At 43.6% G+C, this 24,521-nt stretch overlaps 1 protein-coding gene and 1 long non-coding RNA gene across 4 annotated transcripts in view; one reads left to right on the top strand and one right to left on the bottom strand.

The window, feature by feature from the left end:
* The window catches only part of MTMR8 (myotubularin related protein 8), a 227,697-nt gene extending 225,396 nt beyond the window's left edge, over positions 1-2,301 (top strand). For all 3 annotated transcript variants that reach the window (XM_065916129.1, XM_065916128.1, XM_065916127.1), the window contains one exon: positions 1,817-2,301. In XM_065916129.1, coding sequence (XP_065772201.1) covers positions 1,817-2,149 — 333 coding nt within the window. In that variant the 3' untranslated portion in view covers positions 2,150-2,301. The remainder of the gene's footprint in view (positions 1-1,816) is intronic.
* The window catches only part of LOC136153984 (uncharacterized), a 57,611-nt gene extending 33,147 nt beyond the window's left edge, over positions 1-24,464 (bottom strand). The window contains exons 1-2 of the long non-coding RNA XR_010660466.1: positions 24,204-24,464; positions 23,404-23,467 (exon numbers count right to left, since the gene is read on the bottom strand). This is a non-coding gene — a long non-coding RNA (uncharacterized lncRNA). The remainder of the gene's footprint in view (positions 1-23,403; positions 23,468-24,203) is intronic.
* Between the last annotated feature and the right edge of the window lie 57 nt (positions 24,465-24,521).

The raw sequence follows: 24,521 nt of genomic DNA, 5'->3' as shown, positions 1-24,521 counted from the left end.
GGTGCTGAGTTGCAAACTTAGATCTGCCTAATTTCTAAAATCCTCTTGTTATAATTGCACCACAAAAAATGGATAAATAATAAATATATGGAGTTGATGCTGATGCATAGGGGGAGCTAATGTTGAGGGAGACCCATCCACCCACCTCACAAATTATTCTATGAAGTGTGTATTCGAGGTACCAGGCTAACAAAGAGGGGTTGAGGTCGACGGTGAATATAAGGAGGTGTGTGGCCTTGAGCCCAGGGCTGCAGGGTATGGGAGAGGATGAAGACTCAACTTCTGAAAAACCTACTAGCTTATCCTGATGACATTACAAACTGAGGTGGGTGACTTTGACTTTGGAGCATTACAGACAGGACAAGAAAGGTCAAAGCATTAGCTTGAGTCAGTCACTGGGTGATGAGTGATTTTGTAGAGCCTGGGGGTGATGAAGAGACAAGAGCTGAGGGTTGAGGCAAGGCTCCAAGCTGGGTAGAGCAGAGAGGATGGGGAAAGGCTTGACTCAGAGAGATGGGAAAGATTGAAGTCAGGAGGAGAAGGGGGCAACAGAGGATGAGATGGTTGGGTGGCATCACCAACTCGATGTGTATGAGTTTCAGGAAACCTTGGGAGATAGTGAAAGACAGGGAAACCTGGCATGCTATAGTCTATGGGGTTGCAAAGAGTGGGACACGACTTAGTAACTAAAAAAACAACAGCAGAGAGATGGAGAAGCCATAGTTTCCAAAGAGTTGCTGGCAGTCAAAGGTGCTCCTGGATTGGAGTGGTCCTGGTGGAAAATCTAGTTGTCAACAGAGAGAAGGACTTGCCCTGGAAACCTCAACTATTTCTTACTATCTCTTTAAGTTTATTTTACTTGAAGTGTATTTCTTATAATGTCATTTCTTTATTTAATCAGTGAATGCCACTTACCATCCATTTCCTGAGCAACTCTGTTGCCTGAAGCATGGGACCTGAGTCTGCATGGACATCACTTATGAGGGGCTATTAAGAGTGAAAGAGTAAAAGTGAAAGTTAGTCACACAGTTGTGTCTGACTCTTTGTGATCCCATGGATTGTAGCCTGCCAGCTTCCTCTGTCCGTAGAATTCTCCAGGCAAGAGTACTGGAGTGGGTTGTCATTTCCTTCTCCAGGGGATTTCCCAATCCAGGGATCAAACCCAGGTCTCCTGCACTGCAGGCAGATCTTTACCATCTGAGCCACTAGGGAAGCCTGTGAAGTTGTTGAATCTCATCTAAAAGGCTGAGAGGTAGAATTGAGGGCCTGCCCCCATAAGACTGATGTTAGAATGCTCAGGGATGACCGCTTGACACCACAAAGCACCATTCTGTTGGCCTAGCAACTGCCAGACCAGAATCACCTCCTTAGCCCACACATTTTGAATTAAGATTCATCTACCAACTCCCTAGCCATGATGTAGACTCTGCCCGGAGTGGAGGAATAATAAGATGGATACAGGAGTCCTCACCTTGGAGTTTACACACTGATGAAGCACAGATAAGTGGAAATAAGATGTGAAAGTTCATAGCTAAAGCCTAGTTGTAATCCTTTAGAATCCCTGAGAAGGGGCAGAGATTAGGGAAGGCTTCCCAGAAGTAGGAGTTTGAAGAGTAGGCAGAACAACATATGCAAAGGTACCAGGCTGTGAAATGACCTGATCTATTTTTGCAGCCATCTCTAGGGTCTGAAATAAGATGGAGTAGGAGTTAGAAGCAGGGGGCCAATGAGGGAGGAGCCTGATAGTGAAGGATGGGGGAGCAAGCATCCAGGCTTTCGATGGCAGCCCTCAGTCTCCTGTTTTTGTCACCCACAGATCTGGCATATCCTCCTGCTCATAATGAGAATAGTTTTGCTCCAGTCAGCCAAGGTGAAAACCTCATGGACATCACCAAGATCTTCTCCCTTCTGCAGCCTGATGAGGAGGAGGATACCGACACAGGAGAGAAGCAAGCTCTCAATCAAGCAGTGTACAACAATGATTCCTATACTTTGGACCAGCTTTTGTGCCAGGAGCGTTACAAAAGATTTATCAACAGTAGGAGTGGCTGGGGTGTCCCTGGGACACCCTTGCGCTTGGCTGCTGCTTATGGCCACCTTAGCTGCCTGCAGGTCCTCCTGGCACATGGTGCTGATGTTGACAGCTTAGACGTCAAGGCACAGACACCACTTTTTACCGCCGTCAGTCATGGCCACCTGGACTGTGTGCGTGTGCTTTTGGAAGCTGGTGCCTGTCCTGGTGGTAGCATCTACAACAACTGCTCTCCTGTGCTCACAGCTGCCCGTGATGGTGCTGTTACCATCCTGCAGGAGCTCCTGGGTCATGGTGCAGAGGTCAATGTCAAGGCGAAACTACCAGTCTGGGCATCGAACATAGCTTCATGTTCTGGCCCCCTCTATTTGGCTGCAGTCTATGGTCACCTTGATTGTTTCCGCCTACTTTTGCTCCATGGGGCAGACCCTGACTACAACTGTACTGACCAGCACCTGTTGGCTCGAATCCCACGACCCCGCACGCTCCTCGAAATCTGCCTCCACCATAATTGTGAGCCAGAGTACATCCGGCTGTTAATTGATTTTGGTGCTAACATCTACCTTCCATCTCTCTCCCTGGACCTGAACTCGCAATATGATAAAAGCACTGCATTGCTGATACAGGCCCGAGGTGAGTGTCAAGCAGACCAACTCTAATAGGTCTCCTGGTTTGGATGTCCCAGGGACACAAATCACCGCCTAAGTTAATATTTCTGGGGTGAATTGGAGAAAACACTATTGTCTCCCCTTTCTTGGGGCCCTAATAGAAAAGAGGTTACAGGTTCCTTTTTAGGAGAAGGTTCACTGAGATGAGGTAAGGTTTGCACAATCCCAATTTGTGGTTCTGGCTCTGCCAATGACAGTTTTGTGGCCACAGTTTTGTGGCCTCTAGGCTTCAGTGTGTCCCCATTGGTACCATGCATTTTAGGGCAGGGAGGGGGACATTTCTTAGAAGGGAGAGAGCAGTTAGGGCTGCAGTAGCCAGGGCAGGATGGATGTAGGCTTGGGTGGGAGAACCACACTGAGAATTGCTTCTCAAAACCTGTTTTTCCTTACTGTAGCCACTCCACGGTCACTGCTATCACAGGCTCGTTTAGTTATCCGCAGATCCCTGTGCCACACCAGCCAGCCACAAGCCATCGACCAGCTGGATATTCCCCCCATGTTGATTAGCTACCTCAAACACCAACTGTAATCTTGCAGCCCCCCCAGAAACCTACAATGCCTCCAAGAAATCACCTGGGGATCCAGGTAGCTGGAGGAAACTACAGCTCTATGCACTCACCCAAAGCTGCTCTCCTGTATTATCCTCCACAATAAAATCCTCAGAAAATAAATCCTGGGGGCTGTTGTGTCTGGTGTGTGTTAGGTTGTGGGGGGGCACAGAGTTCACTTGGGGAAGGTGTCTGGTTGGTCATGGGAAAGAATTATACTGATCTGGCATTCAACAGGCATAGGAGCCTGACTTCTGAAAGATAAAACTAACCCAATGGCCTATACCTCCCCACCAAGATCCTTGAGACAATTGGCACTGTAATGTCCTAGCAGCAAGGTCCTGAAGAAATCAGGTAAGTATAAGGGTAGCATCATCTTGTTCAGCCCTAGGTCTCCATTGAATCTCTGGCTGCTATTGTTACTGAACCAAACTTGGGTCCACAACCAATCTATTGACACCAGGTTGTGGTGAATGAAAGCCACCTTTGCAGGGGCTGTTGCCTGTCAAGACTGGCTCGACAAGCAGGGTTTCCAAAAGTGTGATGTGGCAAGAGAATGAGAAACAAGGCACAAGAATTCAGAGAAAAGCGAGGATCAAGGGACCAGGGGACCAAGACCACTCCAAAGTGAAGGTGCCGAAACTGAATCTAAGCCAGCTTTATTATACTTTCAGCCGTGAATGAAAGAATATGCAGGGAGTTAAACTATAACTCATGTGGCCTTCAAGGCCAAAGAACAAAATGATCATTAACCATTGAGTAATTAAGAAACAGTAATCAATAACAAATCGGTAACTAATTCTTATCTATAGATTTTCCACCAGATACGTAAAACATGTGACTCTGAGACACCAGTTGAGAAACAGTCTGGGGTTGGTTTTCCAACCCAGGATCATATCTTTTTTTCAAGATTATGAACTGTTCCCTCTGGACTTGTTCTAAGAGTCTCATGCCTTATAGCATCCAGTTTATCAATAATTATAAATTTCTTTTGTGGCCCTTACCAGGGCCTGCTTTTCTTTTATTCTTCCTGTCTCCTGCAGTTGCCAAACACCTTTGAGTCAAATGACCAAGGAGTCTCCCATCACTCACCTTGAATCATAGGCTGCATTATCACTAGTCTATTATATAGTCAAGATCTAGCTAGGAACACAAATTACCAAATATTTATGACAACAGATTTAACATGGAAAATGGTTACATAGGTGATAGGCAGAGAATCTAAAAAGGACAGGAAGTTATAGATTAGTGATAGCAGGAGTCTAACACCATCCTTAGGCTAAAGGGGTGAGGGAAGAGATATGTCCAGAGGCTAGGGACTTGGGTCACCTGATGGAAAGTGAAATCACAGGTCTATCATGGGTATCCAAACAAGAGGAAAGGAAGAAACACCCTCTCCTTTACATCATTCTTGCCCATCAGTCTGCTTCCAGTGTTTCACTGGAGTAAACTAAAGGTCAAATAATATTAGAGCATGGGAAACACAACCTAGAGGGGTCAGCCCCTCTTGCAACATCTGGCAGAGCAGGGCAAGGTGAAAAATGGACAGTGGAAGGAGGTTGTATGACCTGAGCCAGGAATTGAATCACACAGCAGAATTGGTAGTATACTGATAGCAGAAGCCATAGAAGAGACACAGCAGAAATGCCACCAAAGGCACAAAAGGTAGAGCCTAAGTACCCTGACTTCCCCACATTTCTTACCCTCCCATCAGTGCCTTCCACTGGTTGAGCCCAACCAGAAGATGATTGACGAGGAAGCCTGGGAAATGGAGCCTGCAGTGTTCAGTCAACCTATGATGTGGAGAAGAACAGGGGAAGGAGGCAAATGGGGCCTGGATCAGCACAGATAGCCACCCAAATCCAGATCCAGGCACCTTGAATTTTGCTAAATCTTCATCCTTTCACAGTACCTTCTTTTATATCTCCTGCACAACTGTGGGTGAAGATATGGATGAGCAGTTAGAGAAATACAAGGTGAAGGCATAGAGGATGCAAGCCCAGATAATAGCTATGTGGGAAGTACTTTTGATGTTTAGAGCTTTTCCTCAGAGCTGTCTTGACAGACCCACCCCCCACACCCCTACATAATTATCTCCTATCATGCAGAACAGGAGGAAGGGAATGGGGTCGAAAATTACTTGCCTCTCCTTCTTCTTACTGCCTGCACACTCCCCTAGCTCCTAGTGCTTGAGAGTCTTTAGAAAGGAAGGCAAGAGCATCTTTTCATGTGTTTGTTAGCCATCTGTATGTCTTCTTTGGAGAAATGTCTGTTTAGTTCTTTGGCCCATTTTTTGATTGGGTCGTTTATTTTTCTGGAATTGAGCTTCAGGAGTTGCTTGTATATTTTTGAGATTAATCCTTTGTCTGTTTCCTCATTTGTTATTATTTTCTCCCAATCTGAGGGCTGTCTTTTCACCTTACTTATAGTTTCCTTTGTTGTGCAAAAGCTTTTAATTTTCATTAGGTCCCATTTGTTTATTTTTGCTTTTATTTCCAATATTCTGGGAGGTGGGTCATAGAAGATCTTGCTGTGATTTAAGTCGGAGAGTGTTTTGCCTATGTTCTCCTCTAGGAGTTTTATAGTTTCTGGTCTTACATTTAGATCTTTAATCCATTTTGAGTTTATTTTTGCTCAACATCACTCATCATCAGAGAAATGCAAATCAAAACCACAATGAGGTACCATTACACGCCAGTCAGGATGGCTGCTATCCAAAAGTCTACAAGCAATAAATGCTGGAGAGGGTGTGGAGAAAAGGGAACCCTCTTACACTGTTGGTGGGAATGCAAACTAGTACAGCCACTATGGAAAACAGTGTGGAGATTTCTTAAAAAACTGGAAATAGAACTGCCATATGACCCAGCAATACCACTTCTGGGCATACACACTGAGGAATCCAGATCTGAAAGAGACACGTGCACCCCAATGTTCATCGCAGCACTGTTTATAATAGCCAGGACATGGAAGCAACCTAGATGCCCATAAGCAGATGAATGGATAAGGAAGCTGTGGTACATATACACCATGGAATATTACTCAGCCGTTAAAAAGAATTCATTTGAATCAGTTCTAATGAGATGGATGAAACTGGAGCCCATTATACAGAGTGAAGTAAGTCAGAAAGATAAAGAACATTACAGTATACTAACACATATATACGGAATTTAGATAGATGGTGGCGATAACCCTATATGCAAAACAGAAAAAGAGACACAGAAATACAGAACAGACTTTTGAACTCTGGGGGAGAACGTGAGGGTGGGATGTTTTGAAAGAACAGCATGTATATTATCTATGGTGAAACGGACCACCAGCCCAGGTGGGATACATGAGTCAAGTGCTCGGGCCTGGTGCACTGGGAGGACCCTGAGGAGTCGGGTGGGGAGGGAGGTGGGAGGGGGGATCGGGATGGGGAATACATGTAATTATATGGCTGGTTCATGTCAATGTATGACAAAACCCACTGAAATGTTGTAAAGTGATTGGCCTCCAACTAATAAAATAATATTAAAAAAAAAAAAAAAAAAAAAAAGAAAGGAAGGCAAGAAAAATGGCCATCTATCCTCATGGTCCTGCCCCATGCAGCTTCTAGACTTTCAAATGCATAAGGCATTTTGGAGGGCAGTGCAACTGTTTATGTCCAAGAAACAAGAGAAGTAAAGGACTGGAATATATTATAAACAGACTTCAGGGCAGAGAGCCACAGGTATCTTTTATCTTTCTTTCAATCTGGGTTCCTAATGGGTGTTATCTGGGACCCCACTCCTTGTTCTGTTCCCCATCCTCTTAGTCAAGGTTTAGGAGATTTGGAGTCAAGTTCAGCAGCCCCATTTATTGGGTTGGCCACAAAATTCGTTTGGATTTTTCTGTAAGGTATTATGGAAAAACCTGAATGAATTTTTTTGGTCAACCCAATACTTTGGACCCAGGGGAAATACACCCTTCAAATGGGGCCTGCCCAGAGTAGCCTCTCCTGTGCCACCTAGAATACAGATTCCCTGCTTGACCTTTGAAAACGTGTGGATACTCTTGGCATGCCAGAAGACTTGCATTTGATGAGGATGTAGGAGCACACCAAATCCTAGACAGAGAGGAAAGGCTGAAACTCTTTGCCCTATTTCCAAGATAATCAGATTGAGAACCTTTCAAAGTTAAGTGCCCATGTTATTGGTAGCTCAGCACTCCAGGCCTCTGAGCTATTGTTCTTCTACTTGCCTGTGCTTCTATGGACAGAAATAACTTTAAGACCTGGTACCTTGGTCTCTTTCCCATCCAGACAACAGACCAGGAGTTAAAACGGATCATCTCAAAATCTGATGATGAATCTTCTGAGGCAACTTTCCCTAGGAGATATGAGGAGAAGGTGCCTGGAATGAAAGCTCACTCCTGCCTTTAGTCTCTTGTTGGCACTGCCGCTAGATGTTAATCTAGCTTCCTTCATATCCCCATTACAATCAGCAGTTTCCATGTACTTTGTTTTCCCAGTTAGATCTTGACTATAAGCTAGACTAGTGGGAATGCAGCTTCCAAGAAAGCCAAATTATAACCCTTCTCTCCCTCTCTCCTCCTAACATTTATTTTCCTTTCTTCTCTCCCTATGTCCTACCCTCCCTTCTATACTGGAATTGCCATGAGCCTAGGGCTGGCTCTGCTCTGCACATGACACTAACAAGTCTGCATTCTTTCCTGTAATAGGAAAATTATTTCACTTTATTCAGAAAGGTGGCTACCAAAGACAAGATCCAAATTGCAAATGGTCCACTGTCTGCAGAAACCAGAGAGTTATCCTTCAACTACTAATTTGAGGGAAAGGATAATGGAAGAGGTGGTGTTTGATCTTGGCCTTGAATGGTGGAAAATGTTGTAATTGGTAGAGAGCAAAAAAAAAAAAAAAAAAAAAGGTATTAGTCGGGGAAACTCAGTGAGCAAAGTCATTGTTGCTGTTAAGTCACTCAGTCATGTCTTTATGACACAATGGACTATATAGCATGCCAGGCTCCCCTGGCTTTCACCATCTCCAGGAGTGTGCTCAAACTCATGTCCATTGAATCAGTGATACCATCCAACCATCTCATCCTCTGTCATTCACTTCTCCTCCTGTCTTCAATCTTTCTCATCTTCAGGGTCTTTTCCTATGAGTTGGCTCTTCGCATCAGGTGGCCAAAGTATTAGAGTTTCAGCCTCAGCATCAGTTCCTCCAATGAAAACTCGGGATTGATTTCCTATAGGATTGACGGGTTTGATCTCCATGCATTCCAAGGGACTCTCAAGAGTCGTCTCCAACACCACAGTTCAAAAGCATCAGTTCTTTGGCCTTCAACTTTCTTTATAAACCAACTCTTACATCCACACAAGACTTCTGAAAAAACCATAGCTTTGACTAGATGGACCATTGTCAGAAAAGAAATATCTGTGCTTTTTAATATGGTGTCTAGGTTTGTCATAGCTTTTCATCCAAGGAGCAAGTGTCTTTTAATTTCATGGCTTCAGTCACCATTGGCAGTGATTTTTAGAGCCCAAGAAAATAAAGTCTGTCAATGTTTCCATTGTTTCCCCATCTGTTTGCCATGAAGTGATGGGCCCGGATGCCATAATCTTAGTTGTTTGAATGTTGGGATTTAAACCAGCTTTTTCATTCATTCACCTTTATCAAGAGCCTCTTTAGTTCCTCTTCACTATCTGTCATAAGGGTGGTGTCACCTGCATATCTGAAGTTATTGATATTTCTCCTGGCAATCTTGATTCCAGCTTGTGCTTCATCCAGCCAAACATTTCGCATGATGTACTCTGCATGTAAGTTAAATAAGCAGGGTGACAATATACAGCCTTGACTACTCTGTTCAAAATTTGGAACAAATCTGTTGTTCCATGTCTGGTTCTAACTGTTGCTTCTTGACCTGCATACAGGTTTTGCAGGAGGCAGGTAAGGTGGTCTGGTATTCGCATCACTAAGATTTTTCCACAGTTTGTTGGGATCCACACACTCAAAGGCTTTAGCATAGTCAATGAAGCAGAACCAAATTTTTTTTTTTTTTTCCCCTGAAATTCCCTTGCTTTTTCTATGTTCCAACGGATGTTGGCAATTTGATTTCTGGTTCCTCTGCCTTTCCTAAATCCAGCTTGAACATCTGGAAGCTCATGGTTCACATACTGTGAAGCCTACCTTGGAGAATTTTGAGCATTATTTTGCTAGCATGTGAAATGAGTGCTCAAGATTCAGAAAACTAAGATCATGGCATCTGGTCACATCACTTCATGGCAAATAGATGGGGAAACAGTGGAAACAGTGGCTGATTTTATTTTTCTGGGCTCCAAAATTACTGTGGATGGTGACTGCAGCCATGAAATTAAAAGATGTTTGCTCCTTGGAAGGAAAGTTATGACCAACCTAGACGGCATATTAAAAAGCAGAGACATTACTTTGCCAACAAAGGTCCATCTAGTCAAGACTATGTTTTTTCCAGTAGTCATGTATGAATGTGAGAGTTGGACTATAAAGAAAGCTGAGCACCGAAGAATTGATGCTTTTGAACTGTGGTGTTGGAGAAGACCCTTGAGAGTCCCTTGGACTGCAAGGGGATCCAACCAGTCCATCCTAAAGGAGATCAGTCCTGGGTGTTCATTGAAGGGATTGATGTTGAAGCTGAAACTCCAATAATTTGGCCACCTGATACAGAGAACTGACTCATTTAAATGGACCCTGATGCTGGGAAAGATTGAGGGCAGGAGGAGAAGGGGATGACAGAGGATGAGATGGTTGGAGGGCATCTCCGACACAATGGACATGGGTTTGGGTGGACTCTGGGAGTTGGTGATGGACAGGGAGGCCTGGCCTGCTGCGGTTCATGGGGTCACAAAGAGTCGAACATGACTGAGCAACTGAACTGAACTGAACTGAGTGCAATGATGTGTATGTTTGAACATTCTTTGACATTGCCCTTCTTTGGGATTGGAATAAAAACTGACCTTTTCCAGTCCTGTGGTCACTGCTGAGTATTCCATGTTTGCTGGCATATTGAGTGCAGCACTTTAACAGCATTATCTTTTAGGACTTGTAGTAGCTCAGCTGGAATTCCATTACCTCTGCTAGATGTTTGTAGTGATGCTTCCTAATGCCCACTTGACTCCCCACTCCAACATGTCTGATTGTAGGTGAGTGATCACACCACTGTGGTTATCTAGGTCATTAAGATCTTTTTTTGTATAACTCTTCTGTGTATTTTGTCACATCTTTTTAGTATCCTCTGCTTCTGTTAGGTCCATACCATTTCTCTCCTTTATTGTGCCCATCTTTGCAAGAAATGTTCCCTTGGTATATCTAGTTTTCTTGAAGAGATCTCTAGTCTTTCTCCTGTTTCTTTGCAATATTCATTTAGGAAGGTTTTCTTATCTCTCCTTGCTATTCTTTGGAACTCTGCATTCAGATGGGTATATCTTTCCTTTTCTCCTTTGCCTTTCACTTCTCTTCTTTTCTCAGCTCTTTGTAAGGCCTCATCAGACAACCATTTTGCCTTTCTGCATTTCTTTTTCTTGGGGTTGGTTTTGATCACCACCTCCTGTACAATGTTACAAACCTCCGTCCATAGTTCTTCAGGCACTCTGTCTATCAGATCTAATCCCTTAAATCTATTTCTCACTTCCACTGTATAGTCATAAGGGATTTGATTTAGGTCATACCTGAATGGTCTAGTGGTTTCCCCTACTTTCCTCAATTTAAGTCTGAATTTTGCAATAAGGAGTTTTAGATCTGAGCCACAGTCAACTCCCAGTCTTGTTTTTGCTGACTGTATAGAGCTTCTCCATCTTCAGCTGCAAAGAATAGAATTTGATTTTGATATTGACCATCTGATAATATCCATGTGTAGAGTCATCTCTTGTGTTATGGAAGAGGGTGTTTGCTATGACCAGTGCATTCTCTTGGCAAAACTCTGTTAGCCTTTGCCCTGTTTCATTTTGTACTCCAAAGCCAACTTGCCTGTCACTCCAGGTATCTCTTGATTTCCTGCATTCCAGACCCCTATGATGAAAAGGACATCTTTTTTTGGTGTTGGTTCTAGAAGGTGTTTAGGTCTTCATAGAACTGTTCAACTTAAGTTTCTTTGGCATTAGTTGTTGGGGCATAGACTTGGATTACTTTGATACTGAGTGGTTTGCCTTGGAATCAAACCAAGATTATTTTGTCATTTTGAGATTGCATTCAAGTACTGCATTTTGGATTTTTTTTGTTGTTGTTGACTATGAGGGCTACTCCATTTCTTCTAAGGGATTCTTGACCACAGTAGTAGATATAATGGTGATCTGAATTAAACTCGCCCGTTCTGGTCCATTTTAGTTCACTGATTCCTAAAATGTCAATGTTCACTCTTGCTGTCTTCTGTTTGACCAGTTCCGATTTACCTTGATTCATGAACCTAGCATTCCAGGTTCCTATGCAATATTGTTCTTACAGCATTGGAATTTACATTCACCACCAGATACATCCACAATTGGGCATTGTTTCCACTTTGGCTCAGTCTCTTCATTCCTTCTGGAGCTATTTTCTGCTCTTCTGCTGTAGCGTATTAGTCACCTAAAAACCTGGGAAGTTCATTTTTCAGTGTCACATATTTTTACCTTTTCATACTGTTCACCAAAATCACAACTAGCTCCTGAACAACCATAGACAGAATGTTGGACCCCACAAAAGAAGGATATTGCACATCCAAGGACAAAGGAGAAGCCCCAACAAGTTGGTAGCAGGGGCACAAGATGTTTAAAATCAAATTTCATACCCACCAGAGATGCTCGGAGGGCACAAACAAAACCTCGTACACACCAGGACCCAGAGAAAGGAGCAGTGACCTCCACAAGAGACTGAGCCAGACCTGCCTTTGAGTGTTTGACTGTGTCCTGTGAAGGAATGGGCCAGCAGTGCCCTGCCACGGGGACAGGGGCTCTGGCTGCAATAGTCCTGTGAGGCACAGTGTGTGGCATAAATCCTCTTGGAGGAGGTTGCCATTAGCTCTACACTTAGAGCTGCTGAACAGATGACCCACAAACTGGAGAACAATTATAGCAAAGAAGTTCTTGCACAGTTGCAAAAGTTCTAGGGCCCACAACAGATTTCCCAAACTGGGGATTCGGCAGAGGGACTGAGAACCCCCAGGGAATTTGAAAGCCAGTGGCACTTGGTTACAGAAATTCCACAGGACTGGGAAACAGATTCTTGGAGGGAACAAACAAAACCTTATGTGCACCAGGACCCAGGAGAAAGGAGCAGTGACTCCACAAGAGACTGAACCAGACTTGCCTGTGAATGTCCAAGAGTCTCTGGCGGAGACATGGGTCGACAGTGGCCTGCTGAGAAGTCAGGGACACTGACTACAATAGTCCTCAGAGCCGCAGCATGCTGGCATAAGTCCTTTTCCAATCCAAAGAAGGACAATGCCAAAGAATGTTCAAACATTGGCATAATTGCACTCATTTCAAATGCTAGAAAAGTCATGTTCAAAATCCTGCAAGCTAGGTTTCAACAATACATGAACCAAGAACTTCCAGATGTATAAGCTGGATTTAGAAAAGGCAGAGAAACCAGAGACCAAATTGCCAACATCAGTTGGATCATAAAAAAAAGCAAGGGAATTTCAGAAAAACATAAAATTCTGCTTCATTGACTATACTGAAGTCTTTGAGTGTGTGGATCCCAACAAACTATGGACAATTCTTAATGATGGGAATACCAGACCACCTTACCTGCCTCCTGAGAAACCTGTATGCAGGTCAGTAAGCAATACTTAGAACCACACATGAAACAATGGGCTGGTTCAAAATTGGGAAAGGAATGCATCAAGGTTGTATGTTCTCACCCTGCTTATTTAACTTATATGCAGAGTACATCATATGAAATGCTGGGCTGGATGAAGCACAAGCTGGAATAAAGATTGCCAGGAGAAATATCAATAACCTCAAATATGCAGATAACACCACCCTTATGGCAGAAAGTGAGGAGGAACTAAAGAGCCTCTTGATGAAAGTGAAAGAGGAGAGTGAAAAACTGGCTTAAAACTCAATATTCAAAAAACTAAGATTCTGGCATCCAGCACCATCACTTCATGGCAAATAGATGGGGAAACAATGGAAACAGTGACAGACTTTATTTTCTTGGGCTCCAAAATCACTGCAGATGGTGACCACAGCCATGAAATGAAAAGATGCTTGCTCCTTGGAAGAAAAGCTATGACAAACCTAGACAGTGTATTAAAAAGCAGAGGTGTCACTTTTCTGGCAAAGGTCCATATAGTCAAAGCTATGGTTTTTCCAGTAGTCATGTGTGGATGTGAAAGTTGGACCATAGGGGAGGCTGAGCACTGAAGAATTGGTGCTTTTGAACTGTAGTGTTGGAGAAGACTCTTGAGAGTCCCTTGGATTGCAAGGAGATCAAACCAGCCAATTCTGAAGGAAATCAACCCTGAATATTCATTGGAAGGACTGATGCTGAAGTTGAAACTCCAATACTTTGGCCACCTGATGCAAAGAGCCAACTCATTGGAAAAGACCCTGATGATGGAAAAGATTGAAGGCAGGAGGAGACGGGGGTGACAGAGGATGAGATGATTGGATGCATTACTGGCTCAAAGGACATGAGTTTGAGCAAGCTCTAGGAGATGGTGAGGGACAGGGAATCATTGCGTTCTGCAGTCCATGGGGTTGCAAAGAGTCAGACATGACTGAGCAACTGAACTGAACTGAAAACACAGAGTCAGCCATAGAATTTGTTGTTGTTTAGTTGCTAGTAACTATAGTTACTAGTAAGTAACTATAGTTGCTAGTAAGCAATAAATGTAGTTTGAAAATTCTTTGGCATTGCCCTTCTTTGGACTGGAATGTAAACTGACCTTTCCAGTGCTGTGGCCACTGCTGAGTTTTCCAAATTTTCTGGCATATTGAGTGCAGGACTTTAACAGCATCATCTTTTAGGATTTGAAATAGCTTAGTTGGAATTCAATCACCTCCAGTAGCTTTGTTTGTAGTGATGCTTCCTAAGGCCCACTTGACTTCACACTCAAGAATGTCTGGCTCTAGGTGAGTGACCACACCATCATGGTTATCCCAGTCATTAAGAACTTTCTTGTAGAATTTTTTGTGTGTATTCTTGACACCTTGTCTTAATCTCTTCTGCTTCTCTCAGGTCCTTGCAGTTTCTGCCACAGAGTAGATCTGAATGAATTTTTTTTTGCATGAAAGAATGGGAGATTCTCTGGGGTCAAGCCATAATGTTCTAGGAATGTCACATCTGCAAGCACGCAATATGGCTAGAATGGAGGTTCTGCATTTCTAGGTGAAGCTTAGTAACAGGTGGTAAAATGGAAGGAAGATGGTGTTGTGAGGGTCAAGGAGGTGAAGATACTGCAGCTGAAGGCACTAGAGGGGTCACTTGAGCAGATACTGCCATCAGTCCATGCTCCACCTTTCTACTGGGAGGAGGCATCTTGTGCTGGCAGTAGACTGGCAAAGTAGGAGCTAGCAAGTAGACTAGTGTCTGGAAGCTAATGTCATCTGTGACTAGCTCAGATGGTACCAGCATGAAACAGATGGTTGTTCATCTTGCATCCCATCAAGAAGATGTCTTAAAAAATAAGAAGATGGCTTGTACATGGAAGAACAGGGTCTCCCTGTGGCTAGAACAATGAAGCCCCTTTAGGGTTTGGAAAATACCAGCAAAAATAGAGAAGTGAGAAGAGCTCTGTTCCTCCAAAGGCTCAGCCACGTTTCCCTGCCTTTGCTGCATCACTCCTGAGTGCCAACTCTATCATGAGCGCCAGGGCTGAGGCCTCTGACAGCTAAGGGTTTGCCACCATTCTCAGTAAGAGAGAGCCCTGTACACACACTGCCCAGGCCTATGATATGAAATCAGGGCTTGACCCCCTCTTTCCCAATGCTCCTACTCATAAATGAGGCAGAACATGGTATCATATGAAAATCCCTGTCTTGGGCAACAAGAAACCTCATGGGTTCTAGTTCTGGCTCTATCATTGACTTACTGTATGACCTTTGGCATATTTCTTCCCTTCTCTGGGGCTTAGTTTCCACATCTGTAGAAAAATTGTTCTGCCTACCTCAGAGTTATTCTAGAAGTAAATGAAATGATAAATGTGCAAATGTTTTATAAGCAGTCAAATGCTCTGGGCCCATAAGGTAGTGCATAAATTAATGCTGCCAGAAAAATCCCAAGCATATATGGTCAATTAATTTATGACAAAACACCCAAGATATACAATGAGGAAAGAACAGTCTCTCTTTAACAGATGGTGTTGGGAAAACTGGATAGACACATGCAACAAAAAATTAAACTGGACCACTATTTTATACTATACAAAAAATTAACTCACAATGGATTAAAGCCTTGAACATAAGACCTGAATCCATAAAACTCCTAAAAGAAATCACAGGTGATAAGCTCCTTGACATCAGTCTTAGTTTTGGATTTGACAATAAAAGCAAGGGCAAAAAAAGCAAAAGTAAACAGGTGGGATTACACCAAACTGAAAAACTTCTGCACAGCAAAGAAAACTATCAACAAAATGAAAAAGTAACTTAACAAATGGGAGGAGATACTTGCAAACAATATATCCTATAAGGAGTTAATATAAAATATAAAGAGAACCCATACAACTCAACATCAAAAGAAACAAATAGCCTGATTTAAAAAATGGGTAGAGTACCTGAATCAACCTTTGTTTTGAAGAAGATACAGATGTCCAACAAGTACATGAAAAAGTGTCCAATATCACTAATCATCAGGGAAATGCAAATTAAAACCACAGTGAGATATGACCTCAGCCCTGTTTAAAAGGCTATTATCAAAAAGATAAGAAATAACAAGTGCTGGCAAGGATGTGGAAAAAATGGAACCCTTGTGAACAGTTGGGAATGTAAATGTAAAAGCTACTTTGTAAAACAGTATGGAGGTGCCTCAAAATTAAAAATAGAACTACCATATGATCCAGCAATCCTGCTTATGTGTATTTATCCAAAGAAAACAAAGATACTATATATGTGCAAACTCATGTTCACTGCAGCATTATTTACAATTAGCCAAGATATGTAAGCAACCGAAGTGTTCATCAGTGAATGAATGGGTAAAGAAAATGTGATACACACACATGCACACACTGGCATATTATTTTGACATAGAAAATAGTGAAATTTTTTCATTTACAACAACATGGATGGACCTGGAGGGCATTATGCGAAGTGAACAAGTCAGACAGAGAAAGACAAATAGTATATGATTTCACTTATATATGATTTCACTTATATATGAAATCTATTATTTTTTTAGATGAGCTTATAGGCACAGAGAAGAGATTGGTGGTTGCCAGAGGCAGGGATTGGAAGTGGACAAAATGAGTGAAGGATGTCAAAAAGTACAAACTTCCAGTTATAAAATAAATAATTCATTGAGATATACAACATGGTGAATATGCTCAGTACTGTATTGGCTGTCTGAAAGTTGTAAGAGAGTAGATCTAAAACTTTCTCATCACAAGAAAAAAATTGTAACTATGTATGATGACAGATGTTAACTAGACTTGTGTTGATTATTTCACAATATACACAAATATCAAATCATTATGCTATATACTTGGAATTAATACAATTTTCTATGTCAATTTTATTTTAATAAAAAATGTAATTATTCCAGATTTGCCCTGGGAAATCAGGAAATATGTTCTCTATACATTCAGTAAGTCATTCCCATGAGTATGCATGCCCCATTCTAAGGACCAAAATCTTCAACATCAAAAGACCCAGGATTTTCAGGGCCCTTTCCAGTCTAGTCCCCTGCCTAGCTCTTGTTGACACATCCTGAATTCAAACCAGACTCAATTGGTTACCCCAATTACCCTGATTTTCCCCACTTCTGTGCTTTTGCTCACATCTTTTTACATTTTCATGCTGTTCATGGGTTTCTCAAGGCAAGAATGCTGAAGTGGTTTGCTATTCCTTCCTCCAGGGAACCATGTTTCTCAGAACTCTCCACCATGACCCATCCATTTTGGGTGACCCTACACGGCATGGCTTCCGTGATGGCTCAGATGGTAAAGTGTCTGCTTGCAATGTGGGAACCCGGGTTCAATCCCTGGGTTGGGAAGATCCCCTGGAGAAGGAAATGGCAACCCACTCGAGTACTCTTGCCTGGAAAATTCCATGGACTGAGAATCCTGGTAGGCTACAGTCCATGGGGTCACAAAGAGTTGGACACAACTGAGCGACTTCACTTTCACATGGCATGACTCATTGTTTCACTGAGTTAAACAAGGCTGTGATCCATGTGATCTGTTTGGTTAGTTTTCTGTGATTATGGTTTTCATTCTGTCTGCCCTCTGATGAATGATGATAAGAGGCTAGGAGGGACTGGCTGTGGGGAAAACTGGGTCTTTCTCTGGTGGGCAAAGCTATACTCAGTAAATCTCTAATCCATTTTTTGCTGATGGGTATGTCAGTGTTCCCTCCCTGTAATTTGGCCTGGTAGAGGAAACAGTAATAATAACATCACTGTGATTATCTGGGTCATTAAGATCTTTTTTGTATAGTTCTTCTGTGTATTCTTCCCACCTCTTCTTAATATCTTCTGCTTCTGTTATGTCCATACCATTTCTTTTATTGATTTCATCTTTGCATGAAATGTTCCTTTGGTATCTAGTTTTCTTGAAGAGATTTCTAGTCTTTTCCTTTCTATTGTTTTCCTCTATTTCTTTGCATTGTTCACTTAGGAAGTTTCTGTGTTTTAGACACCATATTATCCCCTACCTTCTCTCTATTTGCTCCTCTCCCCTGTCTTCACTTCCTTCCTTGACTATATTTTACCCTGTGTTCATTCAATAATTTCAATCTCTCACCTAGTAACACACAAACTTTGGATCAAGCCATTGTCTTCTTCTAAGCCTGGTTTGATGTACACTATAGAAGAAATTTTAAAAGGCCTTTATCTACTTGCACATTCTCTGCAGTAACTACTTCAAACTTTGTCCAATAATAGCAGGTTTCCTTGCATCTCCCCAACTACCTCTCACTTGAGGGACTTTGCCTCCCACTTACCAGAGCAGGTAGAGGTCACAGATGTGGTATCATCAACTTTCCATAACAACACATTCTATTGCATCTACACATCCTTCCCTCTTGTCTTAGTCTTCCTTCCAAGCCAAGTGCACCTCCAGGGGCTCTGGATCCCATCCCCAACCCCATCCAGGGCCTCACATTAATCAATTATCCTGTTTCCTATATCCTCACCTTGATTGGTTTTTCCTCCTCAACTTGTAAGCAAGCTCATACTCTTTCATCTTATAAAAACAAACCTGAAGCTCAGGGACCCCTTTAGCTACTCTTTGCAGTCACACTTCTAGAGCAAGGAAACTGCATACAGTCTCCCTTTACTTTCAGACCAAACTCTTGACATTCCATTGCAGTCTGGCATCCACCCTTACCCCTGCTCCAAACTGGCCTTGCCCACATCACCAGTGACTACTCAGATCCATATCCAACGGCATCCTTTCTACTTTTATCTTCCTGTGCCTCTGGGCAGCATCTGACAAATACATTGTTGGTAATACCATCTTTTATATGGTTTCTGGGAGAGTCAGATCTCCTGGCTCTGGTCTCATTTTGCCAGTCTCTCCCTCTCACAGTTTTGTAAGCTCTTATTCCTTACTCTTCTCTCACACCCTTCATCATCAAATCTGGCCAGTTCTATTTTCCAAATGCATCTAGAACTCAATTACTTCTCAGCATGTCTACTGCTTCTCCCCTGGTCTGAGCCACCATTACCTCTCAACTGGATCCTTGTAGGGGCCTCCATTTGGTCTCACTGCTTCCTTCCTTGATGCTACAACTCCCTAGCCATTTTACTAAGACCATGTCAACTTCTCAGCTCAAAATCTGCAAAGTTTAGTCTTTAAATAATGTACAAAGTCATATGCCATCTGCCTCCCATGTCCTCTCTGACTCCCTCTTCTATCACTTTTCCCCACACTCACTCTGCTCTAACTCTACTGGCTTCCTTGTTGTTCCTACCTTAGGATCTTTTTAGTTGTTGTTCCTTCTGCCTGGACTGTTTCTCTTCCACATATTCTCATAGTTTGCTCCCTCAGTTCCCTCGGATCTTTGCTTGACTTTCACCTTTTCAATAAGTGCTACCTCAACTGCCCTATTTAAAGCAGTATTCTCCCACCAATACTCCTTGTACCCCTTTCCTGCTCTATTTTGCTTCATGTCATTTATTGCCATCTGACATACAATATACTTTACTTATGTATTTTGTTACTTGTCTGTCAGCCCTCATGGAGCATTAGCATGATGAGAAATAGACAATAACTTAGAGGGGTGGGATGGGGTGGGAGGTGGGAGGGAGGTTCAAGAGGGAAGGGCCATACATATACTTATGGCTGATTCATGTTGATATATGGCAGAAGTCAACAAAATATTGTAAAGTAATGATCCCCCAATTAAAAATAAATAATTTTAAAAAGACAATAAAAATAATATACCAGGAAGTAATAAATTCTATGGGTAGGAATAAAAGGACAATTAAAGGATTGGAGAATGAAGGAGATCGGAATGGGAATTTTCTATTTTATATTTCAAGTATCCAGAGAAAGTTTCACTAATAAGGTGACACTTGAAAGATATCTGAATAAAATGAGGCACAAACTATGTCAGTATTCAGAGGACAAACATTAGGGGCACTCTGAATAGCAAGTGCAAAGTTCCCAGAAGGGGAACTTTAAAACAAGTCAAACTCAGACAGTCCTAAACAGAATCATTACATCCTCTAATCCTATTCCTATATTCTTCAGTTTAGCAGATGGCAACCTCATCAAGTGCCTTGCCCAAGTCAGATACTGCAGGGCATTAGTCAGATTGGCTGTGTGCCTCCTCCACTACACTGGCCGCCCTGAGGCTATAAACTGTGTCTAGTTTATCACAATAGATGTGGCACCAAACACATGGTCTGGTGCAGATGAGAGTGACAACATCACATCTCAATGATGGGTGTTGGCAATTAAGCTCAATATTAGACCTGAAGATGCCTTGTTTGACTATGTTCAGCAAACACATGATTAGCACTAAGTCTGTGCTAAACTCTCTTTTGGGCAGAGAGGGTATAAATATGAAAGAGACCCCCTTCTCTGGGAAACTTGGTGTGTCTGTGCTCAGTTAAAAAGAATCTCTGGGTGGGAGAGATAAGATGGTGGAAAAGGACCCTAAGTTCATGACCTCTAATGAGCACACCAAAATCACAACTAACTGCTGAACAACCATCTATAAAAAAGACTGGAACCTACAAAGAAAAGACATTCTACATCCAAGGACATAAAGAAGAAACCCAATGAGACAGAAAGAGGGGCACACTTGTGATATAATTAATTCCCCAGGTGGGCAGCCCACAAACTAGATAACAATTGTATCACAGAAGTTCTCCCACAGGAGTGAGAGTTCAGAGACCCATATCAGGCTCCCCACCCTGGGGGTTTGGCATTGGGGGGAGGGGCCCCTAGAGCATCTGGCTTTGAAGGCCAGGAGAGGTTGAGTGCAGGAGCTCCACAGAGCTGGGGGAAATACAGATTCCACTCTTGGAGAGTGCACACAAGGTCTAGTGCTCACCAGGACCCAGGGCAAAATCAGTGACGTCATAGGAGCCTGGACCAGACTTACCTGTGTGTTTTGGAGAGTCTCCAGCTGAGGCAGGGGTAAGCTGTGGCTCACTGTGGGATAAGGAAACTGGAGGCAGAGGTACTTAAGAATATTCATCAGCATGAATTATCCTGGAAATCACCCATGAGCCAATCCTGCTCATGGCTCCAATTGTCTCGGTGTTCACACTGTGTGTACTGTTCACTGAACCCAGGGTAAGCAAGGCACGAGCTAAAAGGCTGAAAAGAGACTCAAGGAACAGTAGGAATTGCAGACACATTTATTCTTTCCTGATTTCCCTGATGACCTGGGTTCAATTCCTCGGTCGGGAAGATCTCCTGGAGAAGGAAATGGCAACCCACTCCAGTATTCTTGCCTGGAAAATCCCTTTGACGGAGGAACCTGGTAGGCTACAGTCCATGGGGTCGCAAAGAGTCAGACACGACTGAGCAACTTCACTTTCTTTTATTCTTTCCTGGCTGGCATGGCAGCCATAACACAGTCTTTCTCCTAGCTGATGCAGCAGCCATGGCAGCAGCCACAACATAACCATAGCATAGCTATAACAGAGCCATAACATAACCTCATATAACATAACCATGATGCTACTCCAGTGTAACCCCAAAGAAGTAGCAGCTAGGGCTTTCATGGTGAAGCTCATACAGGAGTACTGCACAAAGTAGCCGTGACCAAAAGAGTACCTTGTGATGCACATGTGCAGTGTTATAAGTGATCTCAGCTGTTACATAACCGTGCAAAGTCATTGTTTACAGAACATGGGGCAAGAGGGCATGAGAGCATGGGGTGAGAGAGCCTGACTGGCACCATCTTGCTAATTTCCCCACACCTACTTTTCTAACTTGTTTAACTTGACATAACCATCAAGGCCATCCTCCACGAAACTTTGATGCCCCCCTGCCCCATGGAGAGAAGGAATCTTTTCATCTGCAGTGCTCCAGATCACCTTTGCTAGACCTCTAGGCTACCTTTCAGCTCCTCTCAGAACTCCATCCCCAATTTCCCCCTTCTCCCAGAATGTTATCACTGTATCCACTTCTCCCAATGCTTATCACCAGGTCTGCCATAGAGGAGGTGCCCATGGAACATTTGGGGAAGAAAGAAATGAGCACTGTAGTCAGGTGACTCAGTCTATGTTTATAGAGTTTCCTCTAAACAACCTGCACATCTGTTCTCATGGGTTTTCCAACACAGGAACAAGGTACTGAGCAGCAAAGAGATTATCTCCACTTTATAGGTGAAGAAACTTAAGGACATATTCTTGCTCTCCACCACCAGCCCCTGTAGTGACCAAACAAGTTGATTGTGAGTCAGTCAGCATGTATAATGGGGGCCTGGAGGGCACTCTCTTCGAGAAAGCAGTTTGAGGTATAAGTTTGTGCCCACACTTGGTCTTGCCATACATTGTTCCTGGGGAGGAGTGGGCCATACAAACAAGAAACTGTGTCATCCCCCACAACATCCCTTCTACCTTAACATGCATATATACAATCTTCACCTGAGACTTAGAAATATCAGCACCAAGAAGAAGTGCACCCATCTGGGACCTCTTTATCATGTCAAAAATTACTTTCATTTTCTGCAATCCCTATTTCTTTTGGGCCCAGCCCAATGTCAAATACTTATCAGTCCCAAATCTGACTGGTGTGGAATATTGTTGGTAGCTGGGTAGAGGATATTGAGGACTAGCTCCTGTGACAGGAGCAGTGCATCAGTGCCCCTCACCTCAGTGTTATTTCAAGCCCACCACTTCACTACTCTGTACATCTCATCTTCCTGCTCCCACAGCTGAGACTATCCTGGCCCTGTGTTTCCCTGGACTCCAGATTTAGAAACTGTCTCCTCCAAATTGTAATCTTTGGTCTACTCTAGAGAATCAAGGTTCTGGGTGAAATGGGAACAGGTGGCAGGCAACCAAAGGCATGAGGCAGTGAAGAAGTTTATGAAGGAGATACTGGGAAAAAAGACACCACCAAATCAGGTCCAATAAATGAGAATCAGGGCTTTACAAAGCAGGAAATCACAGCTCCAGGGAAACATTACAGTCCAGCCATCTAAATGGGGAAACTGAGGCTAGGGAGAGGAAAGCACTTGCCCAACAAAGTTGCACAATGAGCCAGCCGTAGCCCCCTTCTCTCTGACATTTATTTGGACCTAAGACAAGGAGAGGAGGTATGATGTTCAAATACTGATGTTTGTTGACAAAGTATAGAATGTCACGGAAAGTCATGTAATATTATAAAAAGAATTGAGTTGAACTGTCAGAGTTGGAAGACTCTATATGCTTGATCAGTTTTACACCCTCCTTGTGGAGATGGTGTGATGGTCTGGCCCACAGAAGAAAACGGACTGGCTAAGGTCATACAGCAAGTCTGAGGCAGACCTGGAGCAGATCCCAGTCCTAGCAACCGTGTAACTTCCTTTGGTCCACACACGCAGGGGGCAGTAGTCCTCCTCTTACCAGTTTAGCAGCTGGATCTTTTCAAGGCAGATAGAACCCAATAGAGCAACAGACAGCACTCCTCCTGCAATGCAAAAAATGGCAGGCATTGTTCTTTAATCCCTCCCCCCTCCTCAACTGTACCACTTCCACCCCTCCTGGCCCCCCTCCCCTGCTTTTTAGACATTCACAGAGTTTTAGGGCTGGGCCTTCTGGATACTCCTGAGCTAGTGGTAGAACTGGAGTCTTTGTTGCCTCAGCTCACCAGGCCCTGACAGCCACTAGTGCCATTTAATGCCCTCAGGCTAGAGAGCCAAGTTCAAGCTGGCCCCCTACCACATCCCAGACACATCAACAGCAAGGCTGGTACAGGCTTCCTCATTCCACCTTCAACTTTGACCTCCAGTAGCCCAGACAAGATTTTTCTCTCAGTACCCAGGTTTCTCAGGGATAGGGAACTGCACAAAGCCTAGCTCAACATCAAAGGGCTGAGAAGGCCACTAGAGACTTTGGGGATCCCCTCAAGTTCCATAAAAAGTGGGAAATTAGGGTGAGAGTCAATCACGGAAACAGGTCTCTACGAAAAAGAAAAATGAAAGCAGCCCTGGACTGGGAGCCCGGGTCCTCAATTCCAAATCTGCCCCAGTTACTAGCAGGATAGGTGACCTTGGGGAAGCATTTTCTCTTCTCTGGGCAGCAACAGACTTCTCAGTAACTGGTAGAAGCTGGACTCTATGGTCTGTTAAGGCTCCAGTGTGCCGAAAAGGCGGAGGAAGCTGGGACGCTGGAGCTGCAATTGACTTTCCTGGCAGGTGGGTTACCTCTGAGCGGCTCCGGAGCAGGCGCCCGGGGCCCTGATTCTACGCCTAAGGATGGGGCCGGCAAAGTGCAGGGGGTGCGTTGTAGTCCCCCAGGAACCTCAACCTCTCCGCCCCGCCTCTCCCAGCTGGCCTCTCGCTCTGGAATAAACTACCGGTGGCGGCCAGCTCGCCGCAGCCCGATTGCACCGCAGCCACGGAAATAAAAGCGCATGCAAAAGCGAAACCGGGCTCCAGAGAGTTCCGTACTGACGGGACCAGCCCCTGGAGTTTACGGCGTCGCCAAGCAGCTACCCGCCCGGCGTGAGGGGGTGGGGGACT

The sequence above is a fragment of the Muntiacus reevesi genome, chromosome X (genome assembly GCF_963930625.1).
Source record: "Muntiacus reevesi chromosome X, mMunRee1.1, whole genome shotgun sequence".
NCBI lineage: Eukaryota > Metazoa > Chordata > Mammalia > Artiodactyla > Cervidae > Muntiacus > Muntiacus reevesi.
The sequence above is the reverse complement of the archived record's forward strand: the minus strand, read 5'-3'. Positions and strand labels throughout refer to the sequence as shown.